Source organism: Entelurus aequoreus, linkage group LG15 (assembly GCF_033978785.1).
Source record: "Entelurus aequoreus isolate RoL-2023_Sb linkage group LG15, RoL_Eaeq_v1.1, whole genome shotgun sequence".
Classification (NCBI taxonomy): Eukaryota; Metazoa; Chordata; class Actinopteri; order Syngnathiformes; family Syngnathidae; genus Entelurus; species Entelurus aequoreus.
The window spans coordinates 22853702-22873877 of NC_084745.1; the positions used below are offsets into that span (position 1 = coordinate 22853702).

Consider the following 20176-nt stretch of genomic DNA (forward strand, 5'->3'; position numbering starts at 1 on the left):
TATGTCCCCACATCTGCGGTCCCTTCCAAGGTTTCTCATTGTTCCCATTGGGTTGAGTTTTTTCTTGCCCTGATGTGGGATCTGAGCTGAGGATGTCGTTGTGGCTTGTGCAGCCCTTTGACACATTTGTGATTAAGAGCTATAATAGTAAACTTTGATTGATTGATTGATTGAAAAATCGCAACTTGGACTGTTTGGTTTGTCTTAGAAGACGTTTCACCTCTCATCTAAATAGGCTTCATCAGTTCATGCTCATAAACTTAAATTAGATCTAAATCTGAACAATCAAACTCTATGAGCATGAACTGATGAAGCCTACTTGGATGAGAGGCAAAACGTCTTCTACTGTAAGACAAAAGAAAAAGTCCAGTTGCGATCGGTTGAATGCCCAGAGAATTTCAAGCATTGAAAGTAAAACAAATATTGACTTATAACACTTTTATGAGCACACACTAAAAAAATGCTGGGTTATTTTGATAACTCAATTTATGAGTTGCGAGTGTTGGGTTACATTTTTTAGTTGTTTTCATGAAGAGCAATCAATTTCTTGGGTTATAAGAGTATTTTTATTAACTAAATTTCTGGTTTTTCAAAACGATGAACCAATTTTGGGCTGTTTTCAATGAGTAACGCATTTTTTGGTAAAAGGCTTTTTTTATTAAAAAGTAACTTTTTTCTTGAAGGGAATCTTATTATGAATTTATCTCATTAACACTATTTACAATCACACATCTTATGTACATGAACATATTTGAGCATTATGTATAGGACTACTATGACCATAGTACAATTACAATTCTTGTAAAAAAAATGTCACTCATATCTTGCTTTTAAGTATATTTTAATGGAATACAAATCATTTTGATCAGTAGTTGGGAAGGAGCAGGACAAACTAGCAGTAAAATGTATAATTTATAACCAACTATTGGGTCAAGGAGCACTAAATTGCGCAACCCAATAGTTGGGTCGGGAATAACCCAACATTGTAGTGAGCATAATTTAGCTTTTGTGTTAAATCAATTAAACCCAATAGTTGGGTTGTGAATCAACCAACATTGAATTAGTATAACTCAACTTTTGGGTTAAATAATTCAACGCAAAAGTTAAGTTGAAAAAATTAACCCAAAATGTTGAGTTAAAATAACTCAAATAAGGGGCTCGTCCTTTTTTGAACCAGCAGTTGGGTTAAAATTTGATTATTTTTTAACCCAACATTTTAGGTCTCTTTTGGATCCTAAGAGTAAGGGTGTATAGTCAATCTTAAAGGGGAATTGCACTTTTTCTTAGAATTTTACCTATCGTTCACAATCAATATGAGACACAAGAAGACAAAAGGTTTTTTTGGTTTTATTTGCTTTCCGACATATACAAATCGTCCCGTTCTAGGTGGCTGGCAATGCAGCTAATGGGAGCAATGAATTCTATCTCTAAATCACTTTAAAATGCATTCAAAACCGTCAATAATACTTAATTTGCGTTCCATAACCATTATAATAACCAAGCTGTAGCAACATTGTTAATGTAAGAGTGAACACTGAGGAACTCTTTTTCTAGCGTACTAACACATCGGTGTGCTATGGTATTAGCCGTAAAAGCTAACTACGGCTAGAGATAAGCTAGCTTCTACAACAACAAGAAACACGTTTGAGTTTGTAATGCACAACACTGCAATAAAACACCAATCTGACTGAAAAAGATGAAACATCCTATTAGGGGATTTGAAGGCTACAACTGTGACTCCCATTACCCCCATCTTTCAAGCGGTTTTTATCATCTTTAAAATCCTAAAAAAAAGACATGTGTGCTCTTGACTGTCATAATGATTGTGAACGATAGGCAACATTCCAAAAAAAAAGTGCAGTTCCCCTTTAAGCTAGTTAATATACCTTGTTGCATTTCACAAAAGTAATATACAAGCAAGAAAGTGTCATGTTAGTCGTCATGTGCACAATCTCTTTTCAGTGGTTTTTTTTACCATCCTTTCTTCCTATGTTTGCTACTACGGCATCAAAACTAGATGTTATTATGCCTCAAATAGAAAGAGGAAGAGGAAAAGGTAAAGTTTGGAATGATTGATTTTAGGTCATAAACTGTGCTTGATAAAAAAAAAAACGAAACCTTTTTGAAACAAAAACTAGAGGGCTGTGAACAATGCTCTTATTTCTGGTGATAATGTCATAATAAGGCTTGTACAAAGTCACTGAGTTCACTGTGGAAGCAATAACCAGCAATTGGAGAGGGAGGGAGCATCATCTGGGGACTTGAAGAGGCGGCACGTGAAAAAGGTATGTGTGTGTGTGTGTGTAGGAGAGAGAGAGACAGAGAGAGAGAGAGAGAGAGAGAGAGAGAGAGAGAGAGAGAGAGAGGAGAGGGAAATTAGTAAATATTGTATTTCCATTCATTTGTTGGTGCCTGGAATACATATTATTATAATATAACCAGCCAGGAACCCTCTGCAGAATAACTAATCTGATTATGTGGCTTGTAGTAGAGGTTACATTGTGTACAGTGGATGAGAATATTAATAACATATGTGAAGCTAGTCCAAATAGTCGACTTTTCTGCCAAAGTTGGGCTACGGGGAGTGGCGGTTTTAGCTAGCCACAAGGATGAGGGGGGAGGTAATAAATATGTATGTATATATATATATATATATATATATATATATATATATATATATATATATATATATATATATATATATATATATATATATATATATATATATATATATATATATATATATATATACACACATATATATATATATATAAATATATAAATATATATATATATATATATATATATATATATATATATATATATATATATATATATATATATATATATATATATATATATATATATATATATACACATATATATAAATATATATATATATATCAGTAGGGTTGTTGCTCCAGTCATCGTTTAGAATAAGAGAGATAGCGAGGTTATAATAGATATGCTCTGATTCGATTTTTGAACTCAAACATGTAGGATTCTTGAGCTGACAAAAAAAAATACCACACAAAATTTCGAAGAAGAAAAAAATCATAAAATCACAAGCCGTTGGAAGAAATTAGCTTCAAAGCACCGTTTGCCTGAAACTTTTGGATAAAAACTGTTGCAAAAATAGGCATTTTAGACCAAAACAATCCCAAAAAGAGCCTATGAAATCTTGGAGGAACTGATTAACCACAAAATAATTTGGATTCTTGCTGCAGTCATCCTTTAGGAACAGAGAGAAACTAGAGAAGTTAGAATTGGTATGCTATGATTCAACCCTCAAACTAAAACGCCTGACCTCAGATGTTAAACTGATGTAATTTTTTATCTAACAAAAAAAATCACCATCCCAAATTTTGACAAATATAAATATCATAAAATTACAAATTGATGAGCTTTAAACATTGAAACTTTCGGAAAAGGCTGCTGCGAAATCAGGCATTTTATGCGTAACCCCAAATCCTGGAGGGACTGAATTACCATTTTGCATCACTCAAAATCAATAGGGTACTGTATTAAATGTAGAACCACCAAAATGATTAATAACAATTAAAATAACTCTTCATGACCAACTTTGACCTTGGCTACTTTGGCCGTTTTTGTTAGTAATTCAAGCTTGTTGCAGCACATAAACACGCTCTGATTTATATCATATATCATTCCAAATTAATAGGATTATTGATCGCTTCCCTACATTTTGAACATATCTTTAATAATTTGACCCTTGACCTTTGTCATATCAAACGGTCAATGACTATTTCAGTGAATTTTTGGTCTATTTATTTTGTCGCAGTTACAAATCAATTGTATTCTTGCTCTCAAAATAATATATAGCGTTCACCATTTTGAAGAGTAATGGTTGAAAACATCTGACAAGAAACGTGTCCAAGCAATCTGAACTTTGACCTTGTTATCTATGGGTGGGATGCCATTCGAAATGAATAAGGGTTCTGGTTCAGACTGTACGATAAAATGCTTGTAAGTGTTGAACACAAAAGCCGATCAAATAAATATCGATCTACCGAAGAAACTGAAACATAAATGGAGTTATATTCCCACACCTGAAAAGTTCCCTGCTTCCAAGAAAATAGTGGAGGGACAGACAGGAGAAGTGAAAAAAAAAGAAAACAGGAGAAGGAGGAGGAGGGCAGGAAATGTCTTCCTGCGTCACGTTGCTTTTATGTGTTTAGCAGCTGCCAATGAAAATGACGACCCACAGACGTATTATTTTTTTCCCCCTTGCCCTGGAAAACCATACAGCTGGAGCTGCTCTGCGAAACAAGTGTAATCTTCATCGCGTAATGAACGTGACGACCAAGACCACTCTCTTGACTCAGAGCTGGCAGCTTCTTCTCCAACATCTTGCACATTATATCAGGAGTTGTATAACACTATTGCAGTCTGATAACCAAATCTTATTACATCCAATGTGAGAACTTTATAAAGATAATAATGCATATTTTTGATCATTGTGTTATTATGCAGCAAAAACATATTTAGTTGTGTGCATTGCCATGCATTTGTAAAAAAACAAACATGCAGCTCAATTAGGAATTGCTCTGATGTCATCCCTATACTGCTCACAGCCTCTAGGAGGCGTATTTACATTAATTCATTCATTTTCTACTGCTTGTCCACATTATATATTAAATTGAATTCAATAAAGTTTTTTTTTTTTTCTACATATTTTGGGTAATCGACAAATTCTTTCAGCATTCAGATGTAATTTGTGGGAACATTTCAAATTTTCTTTTCGTTTGCAGTGGTGTGATCTACTGTAAAGTATGCTTCCATTTAAAAGTGTTCATATTATTTATAAGAATTTTGACATTTCCATCCATCCATGCATCTATCTTCTACCGCTTGTCCCTCTCAGGGTCACCAGGGGCTGAAAGCCTATCACAGCTGCATTCGAGGTACACCCTGGACAAGTCACCACTTCATCGCAGGGCCAACACAAATGCGTTTATGTTAATTGTAGTCTTGTTTTTATTATTTAAGGAAAGTTAAAAAATAACCCACTATTGGAGCTATGTATATTTGTAAAATACATATTATATTATATTATTAGTAAAAAAAAATTTTCTGTAAATAAATGATGTGATTAAATGAATACAGTATGTGGCCATTATTATTATAATAGCTTATGCAACCCCTGGAAAACATGATGGAATCACCAGACTTGGAGGATGTCCACTCAGTTGTTTAATTTTGTAGACAAGAAACAGATAAAAGACACAACACAAAACAATAGTAATTTCAAATGGCAACTTTCTGGCTGGAAGACACACACAAAGAAGTAAAAAAAAATAGAATGTGCTAGTCAGTAACAGTATTTTCAATTGGATTGAGATCCAGGTAATTTACAGGCCATGCCATTGACCGTATGTATCTTTCTTTAAGGAAAGTCTTTTCAGTTTTAGCTCTATGGCAAGATGCGTTATCATCTTGAAAAATGATGTCATCATCCCAAACATCCTTTCGATTGATGGAATAAGAAATATGTCCAAAATGTCAATGAAAACTTGTACATTTATTGAAGATGTGATGACATTCTAGAGGCTAATCTTTCCTGTGATAAAATGGCAACCAAGGTAATCAAAAAGGTTAACCAACGAACGAGATTTCTCTACAGAATCTCCTCTCTGGTCAACAAAAGCACCATGAGGATTCTGGCGGGAACTCTCGTTCAACCCTTTTTCGATTACGCATGCACTTCCTGGTACCCTAGCACCTCCATAACCCTTAAATCTAAACTCCAAACATCCCTGAACAAGCTAGTCAGATTACTTCTAGACCTCCACCCCAGATCCCACCTCACTCCTACCCACTTCTCCAAAGTGGGCTGGCTCAGGGTGGAGGACAGAGTAAAACAACTTGCACTGAGCCTAGTCTATAAAATCCGCTACACCTCCCTGATACCGAAGTACATGTCAAACTACTTCCTTAACGTAAATGACCACCATAACCACAACACCAGGGGGAGCTCCACTAACCACGTTAAACCCAGATTCCGAACTAACAAAGGTCTTAACTCATTATCTTTCTATGCCACAACAATGTGGAATGCGCTCCCAACAGGTATAAAAGAAAGGGCATCTCTATCCTCCTTCAAAAAGTTCACCTCCAGGCAGCTACAAACCTACACTAACACCCTCCCCGGATTGCTAATAATCAAATGTAAACAATCAAATGCAGATACTTTTTCTTATGCCTTCTGATCTCTCTCTCTCTCTCTCTCTCTCTCTCTCTCTCTCTCTCTCTCTCTCTCTCTCTCTCTCTCTCTCTCGCTCTCTCTCTCTCTCTCTATGTCCACTACTTGCTGTCCATATCCTACCCCCCCAGCCCCCTCCACACCCCTGATTGTAAATAACGTAAATAGTACAATATGATTATCTTGTGTGATGACTGTATTATGATGATAGTATATATCTGATAGTATATATCTGTATCATGAATCAATTTAAGTGGACCCCGACTTAAACAAGTTGAAAAACGTATTCGGGTGTTAACATTTAGTGGTCAATTGTACGGAATATGTACTTCACTGTGCAACCTACTAATAAAAGTCTCAATCAATCAATCAACAGCCATCTCCCCAGACATGCAGCCCCATATCATCCATAACTGTGAAAATGTGCATATTTTCTTCAGGCAGTCGTCTTCACAAAGCATGTTGTCACAGCAACAAACAGAAAGTTCCAGCATTATCACCTTGCCCAATGCAGATTGACAATTCATCACCGAATATAACTTTCATCCAGTCATCCATAGTCCACAAAGGATTTTCCTTAGCACAATGTTTTTTTTCTGTTTAAGTGTTAATGACGAGTTCCGTTTATCATTTCAGTATTCAAATGTAATTTCCTTTAGGTGGTTTCTTTCTTTGTTCTTCATTTGTTGTGCTGTGCATTTTCTGTTTTCAAGACATATTGCTTTAAGTTTTCTGTCTTGACGCTGTGATGTTTTCCTTGGTCTACCTTCTACAACCTTCCCGTGTCGTTTATACTTCGTTCAGATTTTAGACACAGCTGACTGTGAACAATCAACATCTTTTGCAAAAATGCATGTTGATTTACCTTCTTGAAAAAGTTTGATAATTCTCTCCTTTGTTTTAATCAGCATCTCTCTTGAGTGATTCCATAATTGTGTCACTCTGCTTGATCTAAAATAAACTGTTACTGACTAATACAAATGATTTTCTTGATTTCAAATAGTGTTTCTTAAAGCCAGCAAGTTTCCATTTAAATGACCGTTTTTTTTCCCTACAAAGTAAAACAAAAGAATGAACATGGTGGTACAAAAAAAGCAAATAAATACATTTTTGGTATACTTTTTCACAAAAGTATACATATTGTTAATTTATAGCAGGGAAAATAAAAGTATATGAAATAAAATAAAATAAAATGAGATAAAATAGAATGGCATCATTTTAAATTAGGGTTTTGTTTATTGTAGTTTTTTGTTTTTATTTTTCTGTGAAAAGTTTAAAAAATCCATATAATTAATTCTCATGAAAAGTACTAGTAAGATATGAATATTTTTGCAAAAAAATGAAACATTTCATAAATGTTACTTTTGACATCCTAACAATAAAATTGTAAATATTGGAAACGTTTTCCAATTTAATTTAAATTATAAAAAAAAATAATTTAGAGTGATTGAATTAATTGCGGTAGATCAAAAATATAGTGGCTTACGGTAGCCTGATTTTTAAAAATGATTGCTTGACAGCACTGAAATATACTGTACATATATATATATATATATATATACATATATATATATATATATATATATATATATATATATATATATATATATATGCACATATATATATATATATATATATATATATATATATATATATATATATATATATATATATATATATATATATATATATATATATATATATATATATATATATATATATATATATATATATTGTTAATTAATAGCAAGGGAAAATCAAATGAAATTGAATAGAACACTGGTTTTCAAGTTTTTTTTCACCGCAAGTACCACATCAGAAATGTTCTATTTATTTATGTATTTATTTATTTATTTGAATTAGGGCAATACATATTCATCAACATAGAGCAACAATGTAATTATGCCGGAATTAGCACAATAGCTAATTTTCATCCGTTGTCCTAAGGCAGGTTAATACAGTAAACATTCAACAGGTCATGATACAAAATAATACATATATCACATAACATTACACATTATAAGCACAGACCATGGACAAAAAAATAAAACAAACAAACATAAAAAACAAGTGGTATGATGATACTTGTCTCCAAGTACCACCATAATGACCAACGTTAAAATACAGTAGCATAGTAGGCCTACGTATTCATTAAAAACAAGGCAGAGGTTTATTTAGCAAGTTTATTTAATATTTTTGACCACTGTAACACAATTTGAACGGTAACATTGTGTTTGAATATAAGAAAATAAAACATTGCACTTTAATCAAGTGATTATACCACTGTACCAGCGTTTAAGAATCACAGGAATATAATAGAATAAAATAGAATACAATAAAAGAAACATAAAATACAATAGAATAAGATAGAATAGAATCGAATAAAATAAAATGAAACATAATTGAAATGGTATGATATGAAATTTAAAAAATACAATAAAATGAAAATAATTGAATACTTTTGGATTAAACATTTTTAAACTGTATTCTTTCAGTGAAAAGTAAAAATAAAATACAAATCATTATCATTAATCCTCATGGAAAGTAAGAATGACTATTTCTAGAATTTTAAAAATTTTATATATCTAATTTGTCTATTTTTAATTTGAAAAATGTTCAAAATTTTACCTCGGAATTACTATATTTTATTTTGGTTGTATATGTTATACAGCTCTTGCATTTGATCTCATCAACACCTACATATGACATACATGCATTCTACTTTTTGGTTTGTTAATGACATAATATCCATTCAATAGCCTTCAGAAAAAAAATACATCCATTTATGAGTGTTGTCCAAATGATGCTGTTTCAGGTGACACACGGAGGCAGGAGGGCGGGCATCTACCTCCGCATGCACTTCCTGCTTCTTCCACTGGACAGACTATATAAACCCGCAGAGACCCAACATCTCCTGGAGACCTCCGAAAGTTTGCAACGCTGCAAAAACTGCACAGGGACAACTTCGGCTGCTCGCACCAAAACAAGGTAAGACTAGCTCGACCAGAATTGAATGTTATTCTAAAATGCGCTGAAACAAAACATTTTGATTGCAGAACAATCCAAGACGGATTTGCAAGCATGCATCTTCACTTACTTGCGTTCACGTTCGTGTGCGTGCACTGCGGAACAAGTGCGCTGGCTGTGTCCGCCACCGACGCACCCTCCCCGGCTTTACCGGCGGCCAACTTCACCAGCACCGGTGCAGAAAGCGACGCCGGTGCGGGCTCGAAGAGCAGGAAGAAGCGTTACATCAGCCAGAGCGACATGGTGGCCATTCTTGATTACCACAACAAAGTGAGAGGCAAGGTGTTTCCTCCAGCGTCCAACATGGAATACATGGTGAGTTCAAATTCAAATAATTCAATAAATTAAAAGCACAAAAAAAACACACTCTTATGTGTATATGCAAAGTAAAAAAAGATATACATTTCCAGCTGTTTAGCAGCTTAGCAGTTTTCAGGACCACCTAAGTAGTCACTTCCAAGAGGAAGCAGGGGTCATGTAGCCTTGTGGAACACACTGAGAGCAACATGGATGCTTATAACAATTTATGGTAATAATAAACAATACAAAAAAAATGTTTTAAATAAATAAATGTTGCAATATTTGAAAATGTGTTTGAAATGTGTCCCAATATATTCAAATGTAGCCTTTTCCCTGATCTTATACCGCTCATCTCTGATTGGCTGGGAGAAATTACATGGTTCCTTGTTCCGTTATGAAGGTCTATTTCCATGTAGCATAATTCATTGTGATGCTTTTGTGCGATTAAATCATGACGGGATGACGTCTCTCATGTGCCGCCTGTGTTTGGGTGTCCATGTTGGGAAACTCTCCAATATTCTGTCACTTTTGAATCAAAGAAGCTGCATTAGAGGTCCAGTCGTTTCTCTTATGTAGTCGTTGTAATGGATGCCTTTCGCCATGGCAACAGCATCTTATCTCACACTGCATCTATTTTCTCTCTGGACATGGACATGGACATGGACATGGACATGGACATGGAGTGTGTCTATTTGACATCATTATGTAATGCTTTCCCCCTCACCCTGCGTGTGCGTGTGTGCGTGTGTGTGTGTGTGTGTGTGTGTGTGTGTGTGTGTGTGTGTGTGTGTGTGTGTGTGTGTGTGTGTGTGTGTAGGTGTGGGATGACAATCTGGCTAAATCAGCTGAGAACTGGGCCCATGCCTGCCTGTGGGAGCACGGCCCGTCTCACCTCCTCAGATTTCTGGGTCAGAACCTCTCCGTCAGGACAGGACGGTGAGTGACCTTTGAACCCGTCCACCAACCCCCCTATGGGCAACATCTGCTGCCGCTCTCAGCAGGGATGACACTCCTCTAGCAGTCACGGTCATTGCTTTGCAGACCACCCTTTCATTTTTTTTTCATGATGACCCCGCAGTGACTGCTCAGAAGTTTTTAGCCATGAACCAGGAGGACATGGCACATCCCTTCTTATGTATTTTTTTGAGCACTTTAGGTTACTTTACACACAATTTCCCATTGAAGGATGCCACTATGGCAAAATTTAAAGTAACAATATGTAATAAATGCAGTTTGAAGCTTATTTTGCTGTAACAAGGAGAATAGTTGCCACGACGACCCCACATCATCTAAGTAGACACGGCGTTACAGTTTCAGACTTGTTTGCATTGCTTTTTGATCAACTAAAAATTTTCATATTGAGATAGGATGATTTCTGTTTGCTCGTCCTTGGTTTTAAATTACAAACCCCGTTTCCATATGAGTTGGGAAATTGTGTTAGATATAAATATAAACGTAATACAATTATTTGCAAATCCTTTTCAACCCATATTCAATTGAATGCACTACAAAGACAAGATATTTGATGTTCAAACTCATAAACTTTATTTTTTTTTTGCAAATAATAATTAACTTAGAATTTCATGGCTGCAACACGTGCCAAAGTAGTTGGGAAAGGGCATGTTCACCACTGTGTTACATGGCCTTTCCTTTTAACAACACTCAGTAAACGTTTGGGAACTGAGGAGACACATTTTTTAAGCTTCTCAGGTGGAATTCTTTCCCATTCTTGCTTGATGTACAGCTTAAGTTGTTCAACAGTCCGGGGGTCTCCGTTGTGGTATTTTAGGCTTCATAATGCGCCACACATTGTCAATGGGAGACAGGTTTGGACTACAGGCAGGCCAGTCTAGTACCCGCACTCTTTTACTATGAAGCCACATTGATGTAACAAATGGCTTGGCATTGTCTTGCTGAAATAAGCAGGGGCGTCCATGGTAACGTTGCTTGGATGGCAACATATGTTGCTCCAAAACCTGTATGTACCTTTCAGCATTAATGGTGCCTTCACAGATGTGTAAGTTACCCATGTCTTTGGCACTAATACACCCCCATACCATCACAGATGCTGGCTTTTCAACCTTGCGTCTATAACAATCCGGATGGTTCTTTTTCTCTTTGGTCCGGAGGATACGACGTCCACAGTTTCCAAAAACAATTTGAAATGTGGATTCGTCAGACCACAGAACACTTTTCCACTTTGTATCAGTCCATCTTAGATGAGCTCAGGCCCAGCGAAGCCGACGGCGTTTCTGGGTGTTGTTGATAAACGGTTTTCGCCTTGCATAGGAGAGTTTTAACTTGCTCCTACAGATGTAGCGACCAACTGTAGTTACTGACAGTGGGTTTCTGAAGTGTTCCTGAGCCCATGTGGTGATATCCTTTACACACTGATGTCGCTTGTTGATGCAGTACAGCGAGAGCAAGAGCGAGAGCAGCCTGAGGGATCGAAGGTCACGGGCTTAGCTGCCTACCTGCAGTGATTTCTCCAGATTCTCTGAACCCTTTGATGATATTACGGACCGTAGATGGTGAAATCCCTAAATTCCTTGCAATAGCTGGTTGAGAAAGGCTTTTCTTAAACTGTTCAACAATTTGCTCACGCATTTGTTGACAAAGTGGTGACCCTCGCCCCATCCTTGTTTGTGAATGACTGAGCATTTCATGGAATCTACTTTTATACTCAATCTGGGCACCCACCTGTTCCCAATTTGCCTGTTCACCTGTGGGATGTTCCAAATAAGTGTTTGATGAGCATTCCTCAACTTTATCAGTATTTATTGCCACCTTTCCCAACTTCTTTGTCACATGTTGCTGGCATCAAATTTTAAATTAATGATCATTTGCAAAAGCAAAAATGTTTATCAGTTTGAACATCAAATATGTTGTCTTTGTAGCATATTCAACTGAATATGGGTTGAAAATGGCTTGCAAATCATTGTATTCCGTTTATATTTACATCCAACACAATTTCCGAACTCATATGGAAACGGGGTTAGTAGATTACACTTCCTCCTATAGGGGGAGCCACTGCACAAAATTGTCACATTACCAATTTTAATCTTTGTAGTAGGGTTGTATGGTGTATGGGTATTAGTATAGTACCGCGATACTAATGAATCATATTTGGTACTATACCGCCTCTAAAAAGTACAGTCGATATTTTTTGGCATCACAACATCATCTTTCATTTTTTAAAATGTATATTATGTTTATAAACTCAGGAAATATGTCCCTGGACACTTGAGGACTTTGAATATGACCAATGTATGATCCAGTAACGACTTGGTATTGGATTTTTACCCAAATTTGTGGTATCATCCAAAACTAATGTAAAGTATCAAACAACAGAAGAATTAGTGATTATTACATTTTAACAGAAGTGTAGATAGAACATGTTAAAAGAGAAAGTAAGCAGATATTAACAGTAAATGAACAAGTAGATTAATAATTCATTTTCTACCACTTGTCCTTAATATTTTGACGAAATAATAGAATGATAAATGACACAATATGTTACTGCATATGTCAGCAGCTCAATTAGGACCCTTTGTTTGCTTTCTTACTAATAACAGACAAGTTGTCTTGTATGTTCACTATTTTATTTAAGGACAAACTTGCAATAAGAAACGTGTTTAATGTACCCTAAGATTAAAAAAATAAATAAAGCCAATAATGCAATTTTTTGTAGTCCCCTTTATTTAGAAAAGTACCAAAAAGTACCAAAAAGTATCAGAATAATTTTGGTACCAGTACAGGTATCGGGACAACACTAGTTTGTACACTATATAACTTGAAAACTGTGAAACAACCATTTTGCATTCCTAACTCTCACACAAGTGTAAAAAGAAGTAAACAGCATCTAATAATAAAAGTGGATTTGAACTGATTCCATATGTAACATAGGTAGTGTATGTTGGTAAACCTCACTTTCTAATGCCTTAGAGCTTGCGCTGGACATCGAGTTGATGGGTTGATGTCTCCTGCAGGTATTAGCCCAGGTTTCTTTATTTAGGCTGGTCCTTCTTTGGATGTTGCAAAAGTGCCACACAAACTAAAGATAAATCAAACTTCAAAGGACTATTTTCCCAAAAAAAGAGTTGTATTAACTCAGGGGGGATTTTTTTCTTAATAATTCAGTAACACAATAAGAAAAGTAACATCAGCGTTTTACTTAGGGATAGTAGTATTTTACATTATATAATATTATATTTTAAATATATTTTACTTGGCGCTACTATGTATGTTCACCCTCGCTCATAAACACATTATAATTGGACTGTTTATTACAACTCCTTGCAGTGGATGGCGGTATGTATCGTAACTACGCATCTTCAAACACCTCATACTCACCTGGGCTGCCAGATCATAAAATTAAACAGCAGGTGGGATCAATATTGTTTTTTTCTGATGTTATTGCAGACTTTTGGACACTGATACGAAAGCATGTATTGCTCATTTCAACAATAAGTGGCACCGTAGGATGGCTAATGAATTTGTTACCTTTTTAGGTATCAAGCGAATCCGTCAGTATTACCGGGTATCGATTCACGTAGGATCAAACGTGCCATATTTCAAAACCCTTGTTGCACGAGACATCACTCCCGGTTGCAGACTCGGCCAGCCCAAACAGGCAAACAAGCACTCAAGCAGCACTTAGAGCGGAATGTTGGTAATGTTAAATGTTTTCCATGCCAACAAAGCAAGTGTGCCTGATAGAAAACACTCCAACCTAAAGTAATGCTCCACTTTTCTAAATTGGCTAGCTCAATGCTAGCTTACTTTGGATTTGCCATAGACATGCTACTGATTAGCTTTATCGATTTTACATGGTAATTTCAACACCTCCAAATTTGGTAATGAAAACTACAATTGAGATTCACGTTACAGTCAAACAGGTAACGTGTAATAAGTACAATACTTTAGTGTTACAACTATCGATTATTTCAGTAATCGAGTAATCTATTGATTAATTTTTTCAATCAATCGAGTAATCGTATTAACACACTTGATAGCCTCAATATGTAGGAACATAGGAAAATAGTTAAACTAAACAAAGATTTTTCTGCCTGCCTTAATCTTTACTTTTTTTGTAACACATGCACATTATCAATATTGAAATTGCACTTCTAACATGTGTGCATTAATAAAAATACAACACAAAATTGTTTGCCGCCAAATAATCATGGCACCTACAAACCACTATTCTCCTGTGCTCTCATTTGCAGCGGCCGTGCGGACACTATGTCTGCGTATTTAAAGTTCCGAACACTCCATGCGGTCTGGGTTTCATCCATTTGATCCAACACTTATTAATTGATTAACCGAAGCAACATAATATAAATCAAAGCACATTTGTAGTATAATCGATTGATTTAATCGATTAATCGTTGCAGCCCTACAATACTTACAGTATAAAATTTTTTATGGCGCAACACAAGAGCAGATTCCGCTTAATGGCAAAGACTTCTTCCTATCCAGGCAACACACCGTAGCCTATACACTACTGCCAGATAATGTCTTGGAAATGCAACCGCATACACCATCTACTATATAATACTTGCAAATGAGATTCAGAAGTGTAAGAAATCCAGATAAAACAACTGAACAGCCCAGTTATTATCAGCTCAATGTTAAATGTAAAAAAATAAAAATAAATTAATAGACAAATTATTCATTAACGCATGAACACACACAGAAGTACCAAAAATTGGTACCGTTGAGTACTGTATTGGTTCAAATGTGAATGGCACTCATCACTAGCTGTGCCCCCACAACAGAATAAAGTTAATTTGATATGTATTTTTAAACATATTTGTTTTGCTTCTCATGTTTTCATTAAAAGGTTGTCATAACTCTGTATTAGATTCTCATGATGATCCTCTATCCACAGGTATCGCTCCATCCTCCAGCTGGTGAAACCGTGGTATGACGAGGTCAAAGATTACTCTTTTCCTTACCCACGTGACTGCAACCCCCGCTGCCCCCTCAGGTGCTACGGCCCCATGTGCACCCATTACACTCAGGTGCGGACTCCACTCTTACTTATACTAGCTTTAAAGTAATGTTCACAAATGTAACCAGTCCATTTTGGCTCTGGTTTGCAGATGGTGTGGGCCACGTCCAACAAAGTGGGCTGTGCCGTCCACACGTGCCACAATATGAATGTTTGGGGTTCTATGTGGAAGCGGGCAACGTATCTCGTCTGCAACTACTCGCCAAAGTAAGTTGCACTCTCACGTTGCCGCTCGCTGCTCCCAGGAATGATCCTGCAAATCTGTTGACCACGCGCTTTTAATCCCGTGCCACCCGTGTCGCCGCCGGCTTCATAGCTTCACAGTGCGAGCCTGCGAACAAGTACAAGGAAAAGCTCTTGGAATAAGAAAGTGAAATTCCAAGAAGTTATTTAATCCTATTTGGTTGAGACATAACAACGTGATGACCTTGTTTATTATTGGAAACACTTCCTTTGTTCCACTTGTGAGAGTCGACATGACCTCGCATTGAAGTCAGCACAGGTCAGTTCACGTCAGTCTACATTGAGCACAACTGCCATTTGGCTGAAGTCTGGTTACAACTTGATGCGCTGTAAACGTATTCCAACTGGGATACTTTTTTGATTTATAGCCGTGGGATTATGTGTCCAGAACACAAATCAAAGTTAGTATTTATTTTGGTCTGTACTTGTCTTATTTGTGTCTGCTTTTTCAGCACTGAAAAATGTTTGACTTGTTTGTTTTGTTTGTTTTTTAGCAACTCAACCTTACTAAACTGTAAATGACATTTGTGGCAACCTCTCTGGGTGGTGCTGAAATGCTTTGAAATACATGACCCCATACGTGTTATACAGATAGCCATTCATTTTTAAAATCATTAGGCAAATGCTCATTGACTAACGAGCAATCACATGCCCAGTACCTTCCTGTTCCTCTGTAAAGACATTCTGTTTGATGGCGGCCATGTTTTTCAACCAACCTTATTCAAATTTTAGACATACACACCTGCTTGTTGGTCCCCTAATTGTCTGTACCAAATATCATGGCAAATGATATTTGATATTTGGTATGATTGATAATTGATGACAAATTATTACACGTACCTAAACTAGGGGTGTCAAATAAATCGTAATTCTTGCTTGTAACCATTCTTCATCGATTAAAAAAAAAAATATATATATATATATATATATATATATATATATATATATTATTATTATATATTTTTTTTAATCTGTCCTGTCCAACCTTTTAGACAAAGCATATCGTTGATGTAGATGCCCATGTATGCTGTACAGATTTTATTTGGAAAAGAGAAGTGTTGGATACTTCTCTTGTTGCCTTATTTGTATTTGACTTTATTAAATGTTCGGGTAGCATTTTATTAAACACGACCAGTTTTCTTTTAAATATGATAAAAATGTATCACCGCTGTTTATCTATTTATTGGATGAATGCAGTTAATCATAGGACTGGCACCCAATGTGATTAAAAAGTATGGATTTTGAATATGAGAATTTTTTTTAAATCGAGAATCAATTTTAAATCGAATCGTTACCCCCCAGAGTTGAATCAAATCAAATAGTGCCGTGCCCAAAGATTCACGACCCTACCCTAAACACTCTTAAGTCACAATCAGAGTTTTATGGCGCGCGTCGAGTAAAGGAGAAATTTGACGCCAGCGGTTTTATGCAGCGGTTCAGGAGTAGAAGCAGTTAGCTTACAAAATACATATAGTTATGTAAAAAAAACTGTACACTCTTATATTGTGAAGTAGTAAATTGTATTTATATAGCGCTTTTTCTCTAGACACTCAAAGCCCTATACAATGTGGAACCCATTATTTTCTACCTACATTTAAACCAGTGTGGGTGGCACTGGGAGCAAGGTGGGTGAAGTGTCTTGCCCAAGGACACAACAGCAGTGACTAGAATGGAGGCAGCTAGATTCAAACCAGGAACCCTTAAGTTTCTGGCCAGCTGTGTCACGTGGGGGTCTCATCTTTATGCGGGATCGTTCCTCCAGATGCAACATGGGCGTGCAGGCAGGAGATGATTTATTTATCATAAATCATAAATGGATACAAACAGACAAAAACAAAACAAAAGGAAAGCGTGCCGTTCGCACGAGAAGCTAAAGCAAAAACTTACTTAGCACAGGAATACTAGAAGCTAAGGAACCGCTTAGCACCGGAATCAGGAATCGAGAACAGGAATAAACAAGCCAGACCGAGTGTGGCGCGCAACGTGAATAAATAGCTCTCTGATTAGTGCTCAACAGCAGGTGAACGTGCCGAACACTAATCATCGTACCCATGGTGACCAAAACAAACCCCCGAAGTGCACAAAACAACTAAGGAAGTCCAAAACTAACAGAACATAACTAAACAAAACATGATCTGACCACAGATCATGACAGGCTGCTCAGCCATCTGAGCCACATGGCCCACGCCCCGCATATATATAGTGCTTAATTTATTTTTGTTAATATTTATTCTATACTCAATCAAAAATGACAAGAAAGAAAATGCAGAGAAAACTTCAAACATATAGTAATGTTAACTAGGAATAATAAAATGGATTGTTCATTCATCAATACCAAGTGCACTTGACTCAACCAGCAGAAGTGCTGTTGATTCAGTCCTAACAAGTTTGCTGTCAAAATGCAAACTACATCCAGCCAACAGGAGCCCAGAACATTCTAAAAAAGATCCCGCTATCACAATGAAACTTTTTTTTTTTGTGCTCTTTGAGGGTCCATTCACTCACGCACCTACTTGTTCTGTCTTTAAGGGGCAACTGGATCGGCGAGGCTCCCTACAAGGTTGGCGTCCCCTGCTCCGCCTGCCCCCCCAGCTATGGCGGCTCATGCAGCAACAACATGTGCTCCCCTGCTGTGAAGACAAACTACCTGCACTGGTTCAAATAAGGACAAGACGCCCCTATCGTCCCCTCGAAGTCACATTACCACAGAGACACTATTCCAATGGGATAGCGTTATGATTTGCACAACAGGCGCGGACCAGACTATTTTTGTAAATATGGGCTTATTTAAAGACATAGAGACACATTTAAAGGCAGCAGACAATTTTGACCATTTGTACATAAACTGTAAAATAACGTAACATGTTATGATGTGTAATTTATGTGTAAAATGGGTCTTTACAAATCACACACCAGGGCGCTGCGTAGAGTTTAACCGTGAACATGACGATAGTTGCTCATACGTGCTCACCATGGTGCTGTACGGGCATCACACCTACATGTTGTGTGCTCTTTCTTTTGTAGGAATGTTGGAATAGAACCTTCAAACGGACGGCAGCCTAGCAACGCTCCACGCTTCATTCTCGGTCGTCTATTTTTGTCCCGCCAGGAATTGCTCAGACAAAAGTGCACTTAACTGTGAAATTTTTAACGCTGACTTCTACGACTTCTGTTTGGATTTTTAAATTTAAATCTGCGTTTATTGGGCTTCAACTGACCAAAGCACAACAAACCTGACCCTCTTTTGGTGTAATAATCATATGTTTCATATTGTACACTTTGTATTGATATACTGGACATTTTGTTTATTTGTCATGCACTCAAGTGCACCTTAATCGTTTGTAAATGTCCAACAATGTCATAATAATTTTTGTATATGTGTACATAATCATTATACCATGGCTATTCTTTAAAGTAGAATTATTGTATAAGTTATTCATTTTTATATGGGAAAATATTTAACTGATATACATGTTGTTTGTAATTTTTGGTTTGTACATACAGCGACACAATTGTTAGTATGTGGTTCATTGGCAACGAAGCACTAGCAAAATATTGGCAGATGGCTCTTTTTTATGTAACTGAAATTTTTGCAGCATCCTTAATTGATGGGAAAAAAGTGGGCATTGCTGCCACAAAAACAGAAAATGTTCCGCACTGACTGTATTTAAAACAACAAGCCATTTATGCAATGAACTGCTCTCCTGCAAATTTTTAATAAATTGTATAAAATGGGCCTCAAAGTGTGATGATAACCATAGAACCAGAATAAGAAGTCCTATAGGTAGAAAAAAAAATGTTTATGCAAACATAAATGAATACACTTAACAGCTTTCAGCTTGCATTTTCTTCAACAGGATCCAACAGTTAAGCAGAAAAAAGAGTGATTGTATTAACTTTAGCTTGGATCATACAGCTAATCTATTTTTTTTAAATATAACAAATTAAGTCATTTTTAACTTTTAACTTTATTTTAGTAATAGTAGTGGCAGTGACAATGGTTTTAGTTTAATCATACAGCTGTTTTTTATGCAAACACAAAATAAATTTAAATTTTGCGAATTTCTACAACTATTATACATTTTAGCTTAAATTTTTTAAAATAGGATCCAAGCATTAAGCCTCTTAAAAGCCAGTTTTGTTTCAGTTTAATTTTATTATACAACCTATTTTTTTATACAAACACACATGTTTACTTTAAAAAAAAATCTTTACACAAGATTTTAGTCTTATTTAATATTTCATCATTATTTAAAAAAATGTATTTACAATTTTTTTTTTTTTACACATTCTAACCTACATGTTCTTTTAAAAGATCCAAGTGTTAAACCCGTTAAAGAGAGTGACTGGTTGTGTTTTAATATAGT

At 36.0% G+C, this 20176-nt stretch overlaps 1 protein-coding gene across 1 annotated transcript; it reads left to right on the plus strand.

Moving 5' to 3' along the window:
* Window positions 1-9119: 9119 nt before the first annotated feature.
* Window positions 9120-19568, plus strand: pi15a (peptidase inhibitor 15a). Its single transcript, XM_062021994.1, has 6 exons — window positions 9120-9211; window positions 9280-9565; window positions 10368-10486; window positions 15444-15576; window positions 15658-15773; window positions 18339-19568. The coding sequence occupies exons 2-6, from the start codon at window positions 9305-9307 to the stop codon at window positions 18472-18474; spliced, it is 765 nt and encodes a 254-aa protein (XP_061877978.1). The 5' UTR covers window positions 9120-9211; window positions 9280-9304; the 3' UTR covers window positions 18475-19568.
* The last annotated feature ends 608 nt before the right edge of the window (window positions 19569-20176 follow it).

What these genes read in the sequence shown, in the direction of transcription:
- pi15a (XM_062021994.1), top strand. Translation starts at nt 9,305, where the DNA reads ATGCATCTTCACTTACTTGCGTTCACGTTCGTGTGCGTGCACTGCGGA. An exon ending in CGTCCAACATGGAATACATG is followed by an intron (nt 9,566 to 10,367) that starts GTGAGTTCAAAT and finishes GTGTGTGTGTAG; the next exon opens with GTGTGGGATGACAATCTGGC. An exon ending in GTCTGCAACTACTCGCCAAA is followed by an intron (nt 15,774 to 18,338) that starts GTAAGTTGCACT and finishes TCTGTCTTTAAG; the next exon opens with GGGCAACTGGATCGGCGAGG.